At 36.9% G+C, this 18,057-nt stretch overlaps 1 protein-coding gene across 1 annotated transcript in view; it reads left to right on the top strand.

Annotated features, from left to right (window-relative positions):
- Nucleotides 1–18,057, top strand: part of TNKS (tankyrase) — a 202,047-nt gene that overhangs the window by 172,301 nt on the left and 11,689 nt on the right. The window contains exons 18-26 of the mRNA XM_001495978.7: nt 289–477; nt 2,302–2,539; nt 3,159–3,241; nt 10,247–10,367; nt 11,203–11,300; nt 12,868–12,942; nt 14,081–14,186; nt 14,778–14,964; nt 17,699–17,855. Coding sequence (XP_001496028.3) covers nt 289–477; nt 2,302–2,539; nt 3,159–3,241; nt 10,247–10,367; nt 11,203–11,300; nt 12,868–12,942; nt 14,081–14,186; nt 14,778–14,964; nt 17,699–17,855 — 1,254 coding nt within the window. The remainder of the gene's footprint in view (nt 1–288; nt 478–2,301; nt 2,540–3,158; nt 3,242–10,246; nt 10,368–11,202; nt 11,301–12,867; nt 12,943–14,080; nt 14,187–14,777; nt 14,965–17,698; nt 17,856–18,057) is intronic.

The raw sequence follows: 18,057 nt of genomic DNA, 5'->3' as shown, positions 1-18,057 counted from the left end.
GCAAAATCTGACTATGTTAGAAGGCTAAATAAAACATTTTAAAAGTGCCCACAAAGAATTACAGGATAAAAGAGTAATTGTGAAATTGAGATTTTGGAAGAGGCAAGAAAAGATGGAGTCAAAAATATAGGTAGAGGGGTAGGAATAATATTCTTTTTTAATAGAAGAAACTTCTATTAAGGATAAGAATACAGATACAGAGAGAATGAAATGTTAAATAAAACAGTGTCCCCAATGGTGCTTTACCAGATGATCTGATTCTTAACTCTTCACATCCTTTTTCTTCAGCATGTGGACATAGCAGCATTGTTGATAAAATACAACACATGTGTAAATGCAACAGATAAGTGGGCATTTACTCCTCTTCATGAAGCAGCCCAAAAAGGAAGGACACAGTTATGTGCTCTACTCCTAGCACATGGTGCAGATCCAACCATGAAGAACCAGGAAGGTCAGACACCTTTAGATCTGGCAACAGTAAGTTCCCTTTTCAAAAGTATTGCTTTCTGTACTTTCAGAGATGACATTAAATTCCAAGGCTTAGCAGGTTTACTTTTAGCAGTGCATATTTCGCTTAGAAGAACAAATTTCCTTCCTTCTGAAATTTTTTAAGTTCTCATTTTTTATATAATTTAAAACTCTGAAGGTGAACTAAGCAGTAAGTTAATTTACTTCTTTTTGCCATGCTTAACTTGGAGGGAAACTTGAACCATAGAAAACACATACTAGAGTGATTCCTCAAAGAATTACATTTAAGTATCTTACATATTCAAAATTATTTGGCATGTTATTCTAGAGCAACTGATGTTCATGATCATTTAACTGAGGCTATGAGATAGTCAACGGAAAATTAACTTCTGGTCAGTATATTATTATCCTGAAGATGGAAATTAATATACTCTAGAAATATTTTCAAAACAAAGAATTAAATTTAGTGGTTAAATATTAACTACAAAATTAAACAACAGCATCATCTTCCCTGAACTTCTTGAAAATGGCCACAATTATGTATAATTTTTATGGATAATTTTTTAAACCAGAAATACTTTTCCAAGCCACATTCTGTTTCCTGTATCTACTGCTAAGTAACAAAGGATTTCAAAACACTTAGTAACTTAACCCAAACTGAGGGAGTGGCTTATACAGTTACTTAGTATTTCTCACAGTTCTGTGGGTTGACTGGGCTCCGGTTGGTAATTCTGCTGTTTGTTCAGCTCCCTTCAGCTGGGAGCTCAGCTGAGGCTGCAGCATCTAGGATGGCTGGTCATCCTACAGGGCCTCTCTCACCTGCTATCTCGTCTCTCGGTATCCACTCAAACTTCTTTACAACATGGAGGATGGCTTCTAAGACAGAAAAAGTGAAGCTGCCAATTCTTTTAAAGCCTGGCTCAAAAACCTCAGAACATTACTTCCTCTGCTTTCAAGGGGCAACCCAGATTCCAGGGAAGGAAAATAAATACGACTACTTGATGGGAGGGGTGGCATACGTGTACACAGAGGAGGGAATTAATGGCTGGCTAGCTTTGGAGGCTGTCTCCCACATCTTCTAACAGCAGTTAATGCCTAACAAACTGGAAAGTTCATGAATAGCTAGCCAAATTAAAGTGCTGCCGCTTTAAAATTGCACCAGATTTTAATTGTACATTCAATTTTTGAGTGTGCACTAAATAACTGAACAAAAATTATTGTAAGTTGTTTAAGCATAAACAAAACATAGTAAATATGGAAACTCCTAAAGAAGAGATTAAGAATCAACACTCTGAAATATGCTTTTTTGTTAAATGAAAGATGAAATATTTTATTTTTTAACTCTATTCAAATCTTTATTAGTTTACATATTCTTTAAATGCATATGTAATCAGTATGAACAATCGGAATCGTATGTACACTTTTCCCTTAGTGTTCAGAAAGTGTTTCCAAGAATCAACATAGCCCACATTCTTTTTTTTCGGTTAACCTTTTTTGTTTGTTTGTTTTGGTGGCAGGAACACCTAAGATGTATTCTCAGCAAGTTTCAAGTATATAATATAGTATTAACTGTAGTCACCAAGCTGTACATTAGATCTTCAAAAGATAAAATATTTCTTAAAAATTGTATAGTTTCTCCAGTTCTACCCGCTGAAACTACTGGGACTCTTTGGAGCTGCAGATTAGAGAAGGAAAGAAGACGGAATGATCAAAAACAAATAGGGAATAGGGAGGCATTCATTACAGAAAAAATTCACAAAGCGTTTGGTCCTTAGTGAAAAACTTACCGTTTTAAAATGTACTATTTTGTGTTTTTTGTATTACTATTTTTAGGCTGACGATATCAGAGCTTTGCTGATAGATGCCATGCCCCCAGAGGCCTTACCCACCTGTTTCAAACCTCAGGCTACCGTGGTGAGTGCCTCTCTGATCTCACCAGCATCCACCCCTTCCTGCCTGTCCGCCGCCAGCAGCATCGATAACCTCACTGGCCCTTTAGCAGAACTGGCAGTTGGAGGAGCGTCCAACACAGGGGATGGTGCAGCGGGCACAGAAAGGAAGGAAGGAGAAGGCAAGTATGCCCTGGGAATGCTTATTTGGCTTTTGACTTTTGTTCTTTTAAATTAACAGATTCACTTTTTAATATTGGTAATTCTTGAACATCCTGTCTGCAACTTTTCATATCCATAACAGCTTATAAGAAATATGTCTTCATAAAATAAGTTCCTTGATATCTACATTGTTCTTACTTATATATAGTCCAGTACATCTGTTTCCAACCATAGTATGTTACTGAACTACTGAATGAGTCTTATTGCTGAAATATATCAGAAAAAAACTGAAAGATTACATAGGGAGAGAAAACTAAACAATAGCTGATAAATTTGGAGTTTTAAATCCACCATTAAATATTTTACAAAAGAATTAGATTATGCTCTATAATATTAAAATTAATGTAAATACTACTGATTTTATAAAGATAAAAATAAACGCTGCTTTAACTTCTCAAGCAAATTCAAAGATCACTTGAAGTGCCTGAATGAAGTTTGTGTATTCTGGATTATTTTATGCTATGTAAATTCATCCGCACAGCCACGGATGTCAGAGAGCCATGGCTTTAAGTGAATACTGGACCTTCCTTTAGCTTGATAAAGTTCTTTCTGAGAAACGTTAATATATGTCTGTTTTAGTTGCGGGTCTTGACATGAATATCAGCCAGTTCCTGAAAAGCCTGGGTCTTGAACACCTTCGGGACATCTTTGAAACAGAACAGGTAAGCTCTCTTACATATAGTTGAGAATGTTAAATTAAATATCAACAGTTACTAATTGCTACTCATTGTTTCTTTTTTGCTTCTTAACTGCTATTTTAAAACTCACAACAAGTTTCTAAAGAAGCCAAGGGAATCCAGTATTGTATACTTCTCCCCAAATTGCCTAACAGATGATGGGAGTCTTTGTTATTTTGTTATATCTTTATAAACAATCTGGCTCTATATGATTTATTACATGTCAGGACTTAGGCTGTGAAACTGCCTCAAAAGAATATTTTCAAAATCTTCCTTCACTGTTGTGTTTCCAAGAGATATTGACACTTACTCATCTCATTTTACTACTAATGGGACTAGACTCCACTTAAGGAGTGAGAAATTTTTATATTAACTGTTTAGTAAAATCTTCATGAAGCAATTGTCCATTAAATTGGAAAGCGAAGTAATTCTTGGACAAGTATACCTTTTTAAAATTGCCCCTCTATGAAGTTTCTGTGGTTCAGTTGGAGTCTAAAATAATGTTGAAGCAAAACTTGGCCATATATTCACAGACCTATCCTATTTTCGGGTACATCTTAAAGGTCTGTGAAGTATAGTGTGAAGTCATCATTAATGTGTTTATGAACTTAGATTCTTCTGTTTGTCATTATGTTTTTTACAAAATAATGAGTTTTTAACTTATTACTTTATGCTTTTATTACCATGATCAGTGTTAAATATTGAATAATAATAATGAGTTTAAATTGATATACATAGAACCTTAGAATGGGAAAGATCTTTAGAGATCATTAAGCCATTTTCCCAGATGTAGGAATTGCCCTTTTAACATCCACCGGGGAGGATAACTTGTTACAATGAGGGCCGGTATAATAAAATGCTTGTAATTAAAGTGTGCCCAAACTGCCCCCGTGTATAATCCCTTGATCTCATGTTTACATTTACCCTGTTTTGCACAGAAATGTAATCTCTAGTCTACGTAAGTATTCGTCTGGTAGAGCTGCTGTAACAAATTACCACAAACTTGATGGCTCAAACAACAGAAATTTATTCCCTCCCAGGCCTGGAGGCCTGAAGCTCAGAATCACAGTGTCAGCAGGGCTGCAGTTCCCGCAGAGGCTCTGGGGAGAATCTGTTCCATGCCTCTGCTGGCTTCTAGACCCCTATGGCTTGTGTCCACATCACTCCGGTCTCTGCTTCCATCTTCCCCGTCTGTCTTCTCTTCTGTGTGTCTTTTAGAAGGACATTTGCGTTGAATTTAGGGCCTACCTGTATAGTCCTAGGTGATCTCCTCATCTTAAGGTCCTTAATGTAACTACATCTACAGAGATGTCAAGAACAGTTTCCAAGTAAGGTCCTCCGCAAGTTCTGGGGGTTAGAACATGGATGTGTCTTTTTGAGGGCCGCCATCCAGCTTACGACAGCATAATACAGCCCTTCATGTGATTCTAAGACCATGTCAACTTCTCATGGACTTACCCTTCCAACCACTCACTCCTACAAGGTTTCTCCTCTTTAAGGATAAATTTACCTTCTTTTTCAATTATTCTTTATATAGATACAGTTTCCACATTCTTTGCTGGCCTCTTTGCCCCATTCTGGCTTCTTTGTAGATATATAGTCAATTTGGAGTTCGTTAAAATCCCCAAGTCTTTTTCATATCAGTTAATACTGGTAAGATTTTCTAATGTCTTCTTCTTTTTTTAGCTAAATTTCTTTATATTATTTATTGTAGTTCACCTTTAATCCTCTTAATGATCAAAACCGTGGATCAGAAATAGCACTGGGCTAAAAGAAGACCTTGATTCTGATTATTTCCTGCTGCTTCTTAGCTGTGTGACCTTGGTGAAGACATTTAACCTATCCCTTCCCTTACCTGTAAAATATAAGAATACCTTCAAATGTCCAGGTAGTTAAAGTTCCTGGTCATACTGTGCTTCTCTGCCAGTTTTCAAATATGCTCTAATGAAGCATTGGATGTGTCTTTTGTCCGGTGGTAAGGACTTCATAGACTGCTAGAATCATTTCCTTTCCTTTAAGCTTCAACTACCATTAATTCACCCTCTGGTTTGGAGATTTCTTATGAGAATATCCTAAACACTAGAATCTTTTTGCCTTCTTCCCTGCCTGAAGGTATTAAAGCTGTTTTAAATCGTTATCCTCTGCTATAGCCATATTCCAGCCATATCTCTTATTCCCAAATCATATCCACAATAACTGTGAAATTTCACACATCTTTACTTAATAAACCAAAGACCCTAATTCAAACAAATAACTCCAATTGGCTGTTGAAAGTTTTTCAAAGGACTTGAGTTTCTACTCTTTCACACATTTTGCATCGTAATTTTATTTTCTTTTTTCTTTTTTTACTTTACATATTCTCTTTTTCAGTGACTGATTTCCTGTGGCATGGTTATCTCATTAATTTTAATAGTTTAATGGTTTAGGCTTACAGTTGGTCCTTTTGACAGCTTATCCTGGCTTCATCAGTTTCATTGTTATCTTTTTCACTGCAGTTTTGTTCTGAGTAAATGGTTCCATTGATTTTTTTTGCCAGAATAATTTCTATATCCCTTTTTTTGATCATTATGTTGACTATTCCATTAATGTATATTACCTAGCGCAGTTACCTTCCTCCAGACAAATGATACTGCCTTTCTTTGTATTGAACTATGTTTGACTGTCTGCTGGCCCAGTCATTGAGCAATCAAATTAATTTTCATTTTGACTGCAAGTGTTACTTGACTAGCCTTCAGTTGTGGAGTAATAAATTCTGTAACCGTTTCCATTAACTTACCCATAGAATTTTCTCCTGTTAACATTCTATATCAGGCTAATAATATGTGATGATGGTCAAGATATTTGTGTAGGCAGGGTTCATGCATTGTATTCATTTAATTCATGCCTATTTAGCTTAAGCCAGAGAGTCATTCTCTTTCCTAAGATACTTTGACACATAATATCTTATTGTTTCTCTTTGTACTCATGCATACTTCTCTCCCAGTGGAGTTGGAAATATAGTTACTCTGTTTCTGGTCCCAGGAAAACTTCGTTCAGAGCATCAGAGCCTCACATCTTATCTTCACAGTTGTTCTTTCAGAAGTCTCTTAACTAACTTGTCTTGACATATATACTTTACCAAGTTCTATATTAAATAACGTATACTTGTATTCTTTATAGCTAGTTATATACAGTACCAGTGTCACCTTGGCCCTTTATAATGTAGCTTTCTGACTAGCACACTTTTCCATGGGAAAGACCGATTCGATTTACACTGCAGTCCTTGGAACAGAATGCCGTGACTTAGAAGACTCCTTGTGAGCATATGTATGGTCAACCTGTATATTTTCAGGAAAAGTGACCATATAAATTTTTATTTCAAATTCTTAAAGACAAAGGCATGGACTCAAGTAAATTCATTGTGAACATGTTTCTAAAGTTAGTTCTAATAACTGTTACTGAAGCCTGCAACCTTGTAAGCCCAAGTAAAAAAAAGACTTTTTTCATTAAAACTCTCATTTTTCTGTCTCCATTCCAGATAAAATGAACAAATCTTAGAAAGAAGAGGCAGTCCTTCTTGAAGTAACCTTCTTGAAGTGACATTTGCTTTATATGCAAGATGATTTAGCTGATACATGGATGGTCGTTATTTTAAAGATTGTAATTTGATTTTACTGTGTGCTAGATATAAATAACTGGTCCGACAAACTTGTAATTTCTTGGATAAAACAAAGTTAAGATTTTTTTTTTAAAAGGAGTCAATGTAAAGATAATTTCCAGAAAAATCTTTTCTAGAAGTATAAACTAAGCCCTGCATCTTGGAGCAACATGTCTGAAATCCAGATAACCTGCTTTACTTCCAGGTGCTTCATTTCTTTTCTTGATACAATAAACTCATATTTACTCAGCTTCAGAATTTTTGAATAATCTTTCCTTCCATTCCTTTTTTCCCCCCCCTTAACCATTTCTATGTACCAGTCCCTGTATCTCTCCCTTTGAAATTGCTCTCTGATTCATCTCTTTTACCCCACTCCATCTTTATCTTGTTCAGTCGCTTTCTCTTCCAAATCTGCCCTTCATAGCACCACCGTTCTCCTCCTAAAACACAGCTTTGTATTACTCCGCTGAAAAGGCTTCCTGGGACCTGTCGGATGCTATCTTACCTTGATACGTGGAGCCCCTTAAGATCTGCCCTTTGCCTGTGCTCTGTCCAGCTCTTCTTTTACCCCTGTGTGTACGTGATACTCTTACCATTTTGAACTTCAGTACTTAGTCTCTCAGACGTTCTGTATTCTCTCACTTAAGTTTCCTTTTGCACATGCTGTTCCCTTTCTGTTAAACATCTGCCCCTTCTTCCTCTGCCTGATTGACTCCTGCTTCTTAGCTGAATTACCTTCTTCTAACAACCTTCCTTGACCCCCTTTCTTCCCTCCTAGTCCTCCTTACGGCCTTGACCAAGTAGGTAACCTCCGTAAGAGTTCCCGTAGGGATTCCCCCCAAATTTACCAACCTTTACCATATTTTTTGTTTACTTTTTATCTCCTTGGAAGAGGAAATAGCCTGAACTTTGGTGGTAGTATCCTGCTCATTTCCTGGCCCCACTCTTTTACTACCATTTTGGACCAGTTATTTAACTTTCTGAGCTATAGTGGGTTGTTTTAGAATTAAATGAAGTGTTTATTTAGTTCCTTTTTTGGAAATATCTAGTATGTAGAAGATACTCGTTAAACATCTTATATATGAAGGAGTGAACAAATGAACATAAACCTAAGTTCCTTAGCTTATCATTTAAGGTTTTCCAGTGGCCACTGCCTGATGAATATGGGGACAAATTGGGCATGTGACTCAAAGCAAGTAAATGTTTAGTTATTTTAGTTCTCTAGGCATCCTTTTCAGGAACATAAGCAAGGGAAAGATTCCTATGGCAATACATCTCAGCTCTTCGGTGTACTGTTTTTATGACTTCTCTGAGCCTCAGTTTCATCATAAGGGTGTTAATAGTACTTCATAGGTCATCATGAGGATTAAATGAGGTATTCATTTTATGATTGGGGATATATAATGAGCAGATATATTAAACGTTCTCCATTTCTTCTCTAAAACCTTGTAGAACTACTGTGTTGTGCTGGCCTGGTTTCTGCGTCTTCCGGATAAACACTATATGTATCAATTCAGAAAAACTTAAGGATTTTTTGAATTGAAGCTACCACATAGATATGAGATCCTGTTTTTTATGTTAATCTTATTTAAACTGAAGTATAGAATGCTTGGAAGGAAAAACATGGCATATCAATAATGTAGTAAGCCCTGTATACAGTTTCCAAATTATATTAAAATCACATTTGCTAAAAATGTAAGGACTTTTATTATTTTGTGAAATATTCTGTCTCAAAGATATATGTTTCAGAACTGTTGCTTTTTAGAGCTCTGCTGTAAACTTCCTTTGAGTGAGTGGAAGTGAATTGCCCATTTTGTGCAATGAAGCAATTATTTCTTAAATGGCCACTTAAAAGCAATATAGTAAATTATTTCCAAAGAACGAGTGATGTATGCTTGTTGCATTGAGAAGATCGGACGTATTATATAATATTTCATTCTGACAATAAAAATCAGCAGAGCAGGGCTGGCTCTGTGACCGAGTGGTTAAGTTCGCGTCCTCCGCTGAGGTGGCCCAGGGTTGGGATCCTGGGCTCGGACATGGCACCACTCGTCAGGCCACATTGAGGCAGCATCCCACATCCCACAACTAGGACCTGCAACTAAGATATACAGCTGGTGGGGGGGTGTGTGTGGGGGGGGGTTGTTGGGGAGATAAAGCAGGAAAAAAAAAAAAGATTGGCAACAGTTGTTAGCTCAAGTGCCAATCTTAAAAAAAAAAAAAAAAAAAAATCAGAGCTCCAGGCCTAATTTGTCAGTCTTTTAAAATGTTCTGTGTAAGTATAAAGGTAGAGAAGCTATGGATAAATAAAAATATCCCATTTGAGTGGAAAAAGGGTGTCTATAAAAGAATTTCTCAGTTTTCTAAGGAAAGAGAAAATCAAAGGCTAGTCTCAGGAAGTAGTATTTGGATTGTCACAGGGCCAGCTTCCTCTGAGCTGGAAAATTGCGTATTGAGCCCTCAAGAAGTGTGGCCGCCCAAGGTTTCACCTGTGCGTTCAGAACGCTGCCACTGGGTGGCGGTAGAGTCACAGCTTCATTTAGTCAACATAGGGAATTCGGTGATTTTGAGTCATGGTGGTAGCTAACTAATCATCTCCATCTATAGGGACGAATGACCAACAATTAAAAACCACTGTTTTAGACAACAATAGATATGTTAGTTAGGCTTCAGGGATTGTTAATCTGAGAATTTATAAGAAAACTTAAAAACCACCTACTCTCTCTTTTTCTTCTTCAAATTAGAATTCTTTATATAGCTTCTATATAAAATGGTCTGTAATCTAACAAAATACTTGTGACATAAATCTCACTGTTTTATAAGGCAGTCTTTCTGTGCTTGAATATTTCTTAGCCCTGGGAAGTTCTTCCTTATCTTTATATAAATCCTGCTTACCTAAAACCGATTCCTGCTTTTGCCACGTTCTGTTTCGTTGTGCTAAGCACCTCTCCCTTTCCCTTACCATTCACCTCTACTGCCTGCTGCGCACCGGGATCTGGGATTTCCGCACTTTCAAGCTACTGGTTGCCCTCGTAGATCTTGGGGCAAGCAGAAGGTGGTAGAATTAAATAATTAAAAGGAAATATAGCAATGATCATTTTATATTTCCAGAACATTGTTCATCCCATTTTAATTCTCCATCTACTAAAAGCAAATTAAAGAGTATTTCATGTGAGCAAAAGGCAGATAAGATTATCAAGACAATTTTAAGAAGATTATAAGTTCGTGCATATAAAGGACACAGTAGAATTTTCTTAATTTGAATGGGTATTCCAGCGTTGAAGACATGGAAGAGTTTTTGTTGTCTGAGGAAGTGTTAAAGATTTAACAATTAATTCGGTATCATTTTTCAGATTACTCTAGATGTATTGGCTGATATGGGTCATGAAGAGTTGAAAGAAATAGGCATTAATGCATATGGACACCGCCACAAATTAATCAAAGGAGTGGAAAGACTGTTAGGTGGGCAACAAGGTAAGCTATTCAGAGAAAAATAAATTTCAGAAATTAGTGGTACAAGGTAAGTGTCAGGGCTGGCATTTGAACTCAGGCGATCTGACCCCAGAGCTCACACGCTCGATGGGAAAAGCACCTCCTGCCTTCCCCATCTCAGTTATTGGTATTGCCCTTCCTCAGTGCTCCAGCTAGAATTTGAGTCATTCTCTCTCTCCTCACACTTTATATCCTAAATATCTCTGTAGTCTATACTTCTGCCCTTTCCCACTTCTGTTTGTTAGAAGTTTCATTAGAAGAAAGCCAGGGGAGAGAAAGGAAACAATTTGAGTTAGTTAGTCTGCAGAGCTAATAAAATTGCAAGAGGGATGTGAAACAAAACCATAGGTTTTTGAGCTTGAGACTTACTTATTTATCTGTATTAAATTAACAAGGATAATGAAATTAACAAGAATTATGTATTTTAAACTTACTGTAAGTGACCATTTCAAGCTATTTCACAGTTTTTAGAGGATAATGCTTCTTTTTAGAGCTGACTACATTGTAATTAGTGTGTTTCTCTTTTGTATCAGATATAGCTTCATGTACATTCACGGTAGAGTTCAGTTCAACAAATAATTGTGGAGCCCTGCTGTATGTACAAGAAACTCTGTAAGAACAGATGAAATTGATCCCCAAACACATCTCCATTACTTCTCTTGTCTTTGGATGTACTTGTTTAATATAACCTTATATATTAGGTTCAGATTACAAATAGTTTAGACTTGTTACAAAATGTCAATTATTTATGACAAAGCTTTCCCTAAAATAGAGCCTGAATGGTTTTTTTTAACATGTTGATTGTTCTTTCCCACAGGCACCAATCCTTATTTGACTTTTCACTGTGTTAATCAGGGAACTATTTTGCTGGATCTTGCTCCAGAAGATAAGGAATATCAGTCAGTAGAAGAAGAGGTAATGTACATCAGAATTTTTAATCTTTTCCTGAAATCTGTGCTTCAACCTATTTTTCCAAGAGAGATAAGCTTGTCTCACACTGACTCATGGTCACTTGCCTATCTGTTATTCTGTCCCTTAGCCATGCGGTGGAATATTCCCAAAATTAAAATAGGTCTGTGGGTTAGAACTATGCCACGTTACTCTTACATCATAAAGCTCAGGTTTCCAATGGGTAGGCCAGATCTGTCTTTCTATTCTGGAGACTTTCTTGAAAGTCATGTAACCCTATTACAACTATTTTCTTACATCGTTAAAATGCTACCTAAGAATGATATGAAGTGAGAATCTCGCCTCTTAGATAGCAAATATCTTCTCATCTTTATTTTTATTCAAAGTTATAAAATGTGATTATAAAATAATATGCCTAATTTTCAGGTATGCCTATGAAATCTGCCTCATTAGTGGAGTCACCTTTCATTTGTCCAGTCACATTATTTGAAAGCACCAGAGTAAGGGTACTTGTATGAACCTCCTGGTGGACGGATGCCTTAGAGATTCCCTCTCTACTGATGGTGTATGCCTCACATCTTATGCATAAGAAACAAAGTGCATAATGGCATCAGCATAATAAATAAGCTGGCTAACCTAATTCCATTATTTTGCAGAGAAGGGCATCCCTACATTTTTGTTGTTTGTTTTCTGCTTTTGACTTAGTGCTCATATTCTTCCCATTCCAGGAACCAAGCCCTGTTACCTAAGAGTAGTATTTCAGCTCGTACTTAGCCAGTCTATCAAGAAAGCATCTTGTCTTCTAGTGTCATATTGCCTAGTCATTCTCCTGATAGTAAATTTTGATAATAATGTCAAAAATGTGGTGAATAACTTCACAAATGGAGCGGTGAGATAATTAACTCTTTGAGTCACTTTTGTGAGAAACTTAGGTCTTTAAAACATTTTACTTTTCCATAATAATTCTTTTTAATTTGAAGAGTGGAAGAAGGATGAGTAGTGTTCTGAAGAAAGTTATTCTACTTATCTACATGTTTTATTTAACTTCCCCTGATCTGTGCAGTTATACTTTGAGATCCCAAATTAAAGAGATGATAGGAATATTTCACCTAGGGAACAAAAGTTTTTGGTTTTTAAAAATTCTTTATGCTTATTTTTAACAGTTGTTCAATGGGGTATTCATTGAATGTGGAGAGTTTGACTTAATCAGAGTGTTGCTTCTCATTCTCAGTACCATAAAACAGTAATGTGGATGACTTTAGTGCAATATTTTATTTATATGTTTCCCTACTGTATTTGCAGAAAAATCTTTCAAAGCTTCTAGTAGAAAATAAAAAGAAAATGCAGAAGTTTAATGTTTATGTCTGTGACTATTTTCTCACTAGAAATACTTATTCATTAAACGTGTTGATCAATTTATAGTGAACTCCTATTTATTTATAAGTGCTGAGTCTTAGACTCATTAGTGAAACAATGTGATAGAATTGAAATGTTGAGAATAACAGAAGGAATGTCTTTAGAATTATACACTGGCATATATTCCCAAAGTTAATTATTTTATTTTATTCCATAGATGCAAAGTACAATTCGAGAACACAGAGACGGTGGTAATGCTGGCGGCATCTTCAACAGATATAATGTCATTCGAGTAAGTTTTTAAAATTTTAGGGTGAAAATTGGATTACAGGGCTTGCCTGAAAACCAAATACAGACGATGAAAACTTTTTGTTAAAAGTCGTATTTTCAAACTGTTGAAGATAATCAGTCACCTGTTGCCCTGCAGTCAGTGTCATCCTCCTCCCTCCAATATAATCTAACCCCTCAAGACCATTCTTCCCTAGAAATAGAGACACCCAGGAGACACCAGCGTGACAAAAAGAAGGCTGGATCAGCTGGTACTGGTGATTCAAATATGTTAATGTGACTCCCAGCTCATCCACAAATGTAGATGATAGCTGACAGTAATTTTTGTTATCACCATTTTAAAGTAGCATTACAGGTCTGGATTTCCAATCTAATTGAGGCAGTAATTATATCAGAATGTATACATCTCTTAATCTTAGTATCTTAATTTATAATATGGGATAGTTGACTGCTATATGCTTTTTTCCAAGGGGTATCATGAAGATGAATAAAATCTGTTGAGAACTGGTTTAACCCTTTGGGTTAATAGACCTGTGAAAGTCACACCAGTGTGCATCAGAACTACCTGGGAGGGGCCGGCCCTGTGGCCAAGTCGTTAAGTTCTCGCGCTCCGCTGCAGCGGAACAGGCTTTCGCTGGTTCGGATCCTGGGCGCGGACGTGACACCACTTGTGAGACCACGTTGAGGTGGCATCCCACCTGCCACAACTGGAAGGACCTGCAACTAAGATATACAACTATGTACTGGGGGGATTTGGGGAGATATAGCAGGAAAAAAAAAATTACCTGAGAAGTTGAAAAAGATAGATTTATGGACCCTTATATCCTAAAATTCAATGAGTCTGGGGAGGAGTCAAGGAATAGCCTTTTTTCTTTAACTCCTCAGGTGATTTTGAGGTATAGCCAGGGTCTAGTGCAGAATAACAAAGAAAAACCATAACTGAAAATTAGGTCACTGAAAGCCAGAGTATTAACTGAATTACACTGACCTGGCAACTTTATCATTTTTACATAATGTTTTAAGCAAACAAAACAAAAAACAAAAGTTGAAACTTCCTAAAGGAAAACACACTTTTCATTTTAAATCAAACTGCCAATTAATATATATTTCAGTAATTTGCTTCTTTCTTCCTCATCTTAAAGATTCAAAAAGTTGTCAACAAGAAGTTAAGGGAGCGATTCTGTCACAGACAAAAGGAAGTATCTGAGGAGAATCATAACCATCACAATGAGCGCATGCTATTTCATGGTGAGTGTCATGACAGTAATTATAGACATCTCTGAGCTTTTGCAAATTCCAATAAAGTGGAAAGCTGTATTAGTGTTGTGTTAAAAATGATTTGTTTTAATTTTTTTTTTAATTACATCCTGGTACCAACTTTCTAGTGCATTACATGTTAGTACTGGCTTTCCAAGGCATGTACAATGAAAATGATTCATCCAGAATAGTTTCGGAATGTAAATTGCAAGTTGAACCATCTAGATAGTGCACTATTTCTATTGTAATTTAGTATAATTGTTTTAGTTTATCAGATTATCTATTTTGCTTAAAGTAGGATTGAGTGAAATAATCTGTATTTTCAAAGCCACATTGTACTTTGCTATCTAAAATCTCATGCTATCTGCAGAATCTCTTTAACATCCTTGCTTGGTAAACCCAGTGGGTTCCTGAAAAGATTCTATTACATGATAATAATCTATATGTAATAGACCATCTTACAAAGAAACTTTTCATGTATGCGTTATTAATAAGTTAATCTGTCAAGTGCAAATAGTGTGTAGGTAATTGAGATTCTAGGAAGGGGTTCAAAAGCAAATCTTTCTATCTTTCTGTTTTTAGGTTCTCCTTTCATTAATGCCATTATTCATAAAGGGTTTGATGAGCGACATGCTTACATAGGAGGAATGTTTGGTGCTGGGATTTATTTTGCTGAAAACTCCTCTAAAAGCAACCAGTATGTTTATGGAATTGGAGGAGGAACAGGCTGCCCCACGCACAAAGATCGGTCGTGTTATATATGTCACAGGTGAGCATCTTGCCTTTCATGTAATGGTTGCTGTCCTCAGGTCATGACCCAAATTAGTTTCTCAGGCTCTACAGAAGCCACAGGTTATCCTCAGTCCTACTCTTAAAGAATCAGACAGGTTTGGAAGTTGGGTAGGAATAGCTTATCAGCCTCTGCCCTAATAGGAGCAGTGACAGCAGAGCTGATACCAGTGGTTGTAAAAACCTGACATATGTCAACTAGTCCTAGGTTACAATGAAATTCCCTCCATCTTGGCTTTCTCCCTGGGTTCCACTTTCCTTGCTTCAGAATCAGAACAAGAAAAGATTGAGAATTATTTCTGTAGAGCAAAGAACTTCTAGCTGTAGTCACTTTTGACCTAAAACACACAACTTCTATAAACAAGTAGAATCTTCAGTGTGTTTCTGATGTTGTTAGTGATGTTTTAAGTCAGGGTATATAATTAGCTTTGAAAAGTCCAACTTCAAAATATTAACTTTGGAGTTAGTAGTAAACAAGTGAATATTAGCTTTTTAAATAGGATTTTAAAACTCAGAAACTGAAAAGAATAATAGTATACTCTCTCTGAAGTCAGTGAAAAAAATTCCCTTCCATGTTCCCTTCCCTGCCCAATAGAAAAAATAAAAAGAGTTGTACTTTACAAAGATTGCAGTTTATTACATTTCTCTTTAAATTAGCCAGATGCATTATTTTTGCAAAGTCAAGTTAATGACATCTTGTAATTCAGTTAAAACCTCAAAAAGACCCATATAACCTTGAAATTCATTATAGTTGTTGACCTTAAAACTTATCTCTCTTAGTTACATTATGAAAAATATTAGAGCAGTCACTGTTTCTAAGATGAATGCCGTATGTCCAGAAGAAAATTTCTTTCCCTTATGGCTGCTGTGGCTAGTAACACATAAAAATTACCAAGAACATGTAACATGCAAAAGTTTCTCTTTGTTGCTTCAAACCTAACTCCTCTGGAGACAAAATGAACCTAAATAAGCAATAAAAGTGAACCTAGATGAGGATAACAGTCACTCATTAAAGTTAGACACACAGGTGTGTCTTAGCCAGGATTTCCTAGAAAATGGAACTTGAAGCAAAAGCCTATGTACTAGCACTTTCTTGGCAAGTGCAATCCCAGAGAAACAGGAACGAGGGCGCAAAAAGAAGTAAGGTGGAGAAGGAGGCTGAGCAAAGGCAGTGAGGTGCCTGTGAGCTGGCCAGTTTCATAACGGGTGCAGTTGCTTGCTCAGTCCATGAGACATCTTCAGAGAGGCTGCATGAACTGCTATATCTCAGAACAGTACATCATGGGAGAAGAGAGCTGAATTATCTGCTGGTCGGCAGCTGCCCCACAGGGCATTGGTACCCCGCCTTTTGGGCTGCTGCATTGCAGAATGCACCACAGTGCACAAGGTGAGCCAGTGAGCAGGCATGAGTTGGTACTCTCCACCTGCCCATTAGCAGCCTGCAGCCTCATGGGCCAGCCTGGCAGGTTCTGCATCTTCTGCCTCTTTAGCAACAGGGAATCCCTGGGGCAGGAAGCAGAAGGCAGGAGGAAAGGCCTGTCGGGTCAAGCTTTGTGTGACATGTGGACTGGGAGTAGCCATGGCAGTGGGCCCAGCTGGTTGAGTAGGCAGAGTGCATTGATACCATAGTGTTGCCACAATGTGAGGATGGAGTTCAAAGAGCCTCTGTCTAATGTAGATCGAAACCCTTGTCTCTGGGACCTACAAGAGAATACAGTTGACACCAAGCTAGCATCCCAGTGGGTCATCAATAGCATCACACTAAAAAAGCCAGCTCAGGCAGTACCTAGTTGTACTGGGTATGGCACCATTTTTAATTGACTCAAAGTAGTGTCTCTGATTAGTCACAATGCAAAGATCATACTCCATTACTGAAAACAAGCTATTTACATTTAACAGTATGACCAATCTTACTGATTAGTTAAAATGTTTATTGTTTATGTTAAGGGCTTGGCAAACTTTTTCTTTAAAGGGCCACATAATAAATGTTTAGGGCTTCACAGGCCCCATGATTGCTGTTACAATGACTCAGCTCTGCTGTTACAGTGCAAAAGCAGCCACGGCCAGTATGTAAATCAATGTGTGGCTCTGTTCCAATAAAGTTTTATTTACGATAACAGATAGCAGAGTAGATTTGGCCCCTGGGCCATAGTTTGCCAGCCTCTAGTTTATTAACACGCTTTCTTCCCAATCAACCTTTCTTCTCTAGAATATTTAACATCTGCCCCAATTCATATTTCAACCAGATAGTATGATTTCCAGCCATACATTTAAGATAAGTATTTTTGTGTATGACCCAATTTTACTGTTATTTATCTCATCCTAGTTTTTACTTCTCCATAATGAGTAAACCCAATCTTAATTTCAGATGCTGCTGCCGTCTGCTTAATTTTCTTCACTTTCCTCCTATCCATCCATACAAGAACTCAGTTTCCGCTGGTATTTCTTTCTTTCCACTAGTCAAACCTTGCTAGGTGTTTTCTGTGACTGATTCCTAAACCACACCAAAGCTACTTTGTGTAACTATTGAGCCTAACTGTTTATGGTAAATCAATATATCAAATCCCATTCCATTCCTACTCATAAATTTGAAAGTGACATTTAAATTAGCTTGCTTTATGTTAAAACTTTTTAAAAAAATCAATAAACCTAATGGTTATATCATTCTAAGATTTAAAGCTTCTGTCAAAGTATTGCTTTCCTTTTTTCTTCAGACAAATGCTTTTCTGTAGAGTGACCCTTGGAAAATCCTTTCTACAATTCAGCACCATGAAAATGGCTCATGCCCCTCCAGGACATCACTCAGTTATCGGGAGACCAAGTGTGAATGGGCTGGCATATGCTGAGTATGTCATCTACAGAGGAGAACAGGTATCTTACTCATCAAATAAGCATAAGAAAGTTACTAAACATGTCAGTACAGAATATGGAGACCACGCAAAAGTTAAAGAAAATCATTTAATGAAATATCTACCATATAGCATTAGTTGCTTCAGGTCAAAATGAAGATATCAAAATTCTTTGACATCAACTTTGCATACAAAACCCATTAGTCACCTGTTAGCCAAGTAAC

Source organism: Equus caballus, chromosome 27, assembly GCF_041296265.1.
Source record: "Equus caballus isolate H_3958 breed thoroughbred chromosome 27, TB-T2T, whole genome shotgun sequence".
Classification (NCBI taxonomy): Eukaryota; Metazoa; Chordata; class Mammalia; order Perissodactyla; family Equidae; genus Equus; species Equus caballus.
The sequence above is the reverse complement of the archived record's forward strand: the minus strand, read 5'-3'. Positions and strand labels throughout refer to the sequence as shown.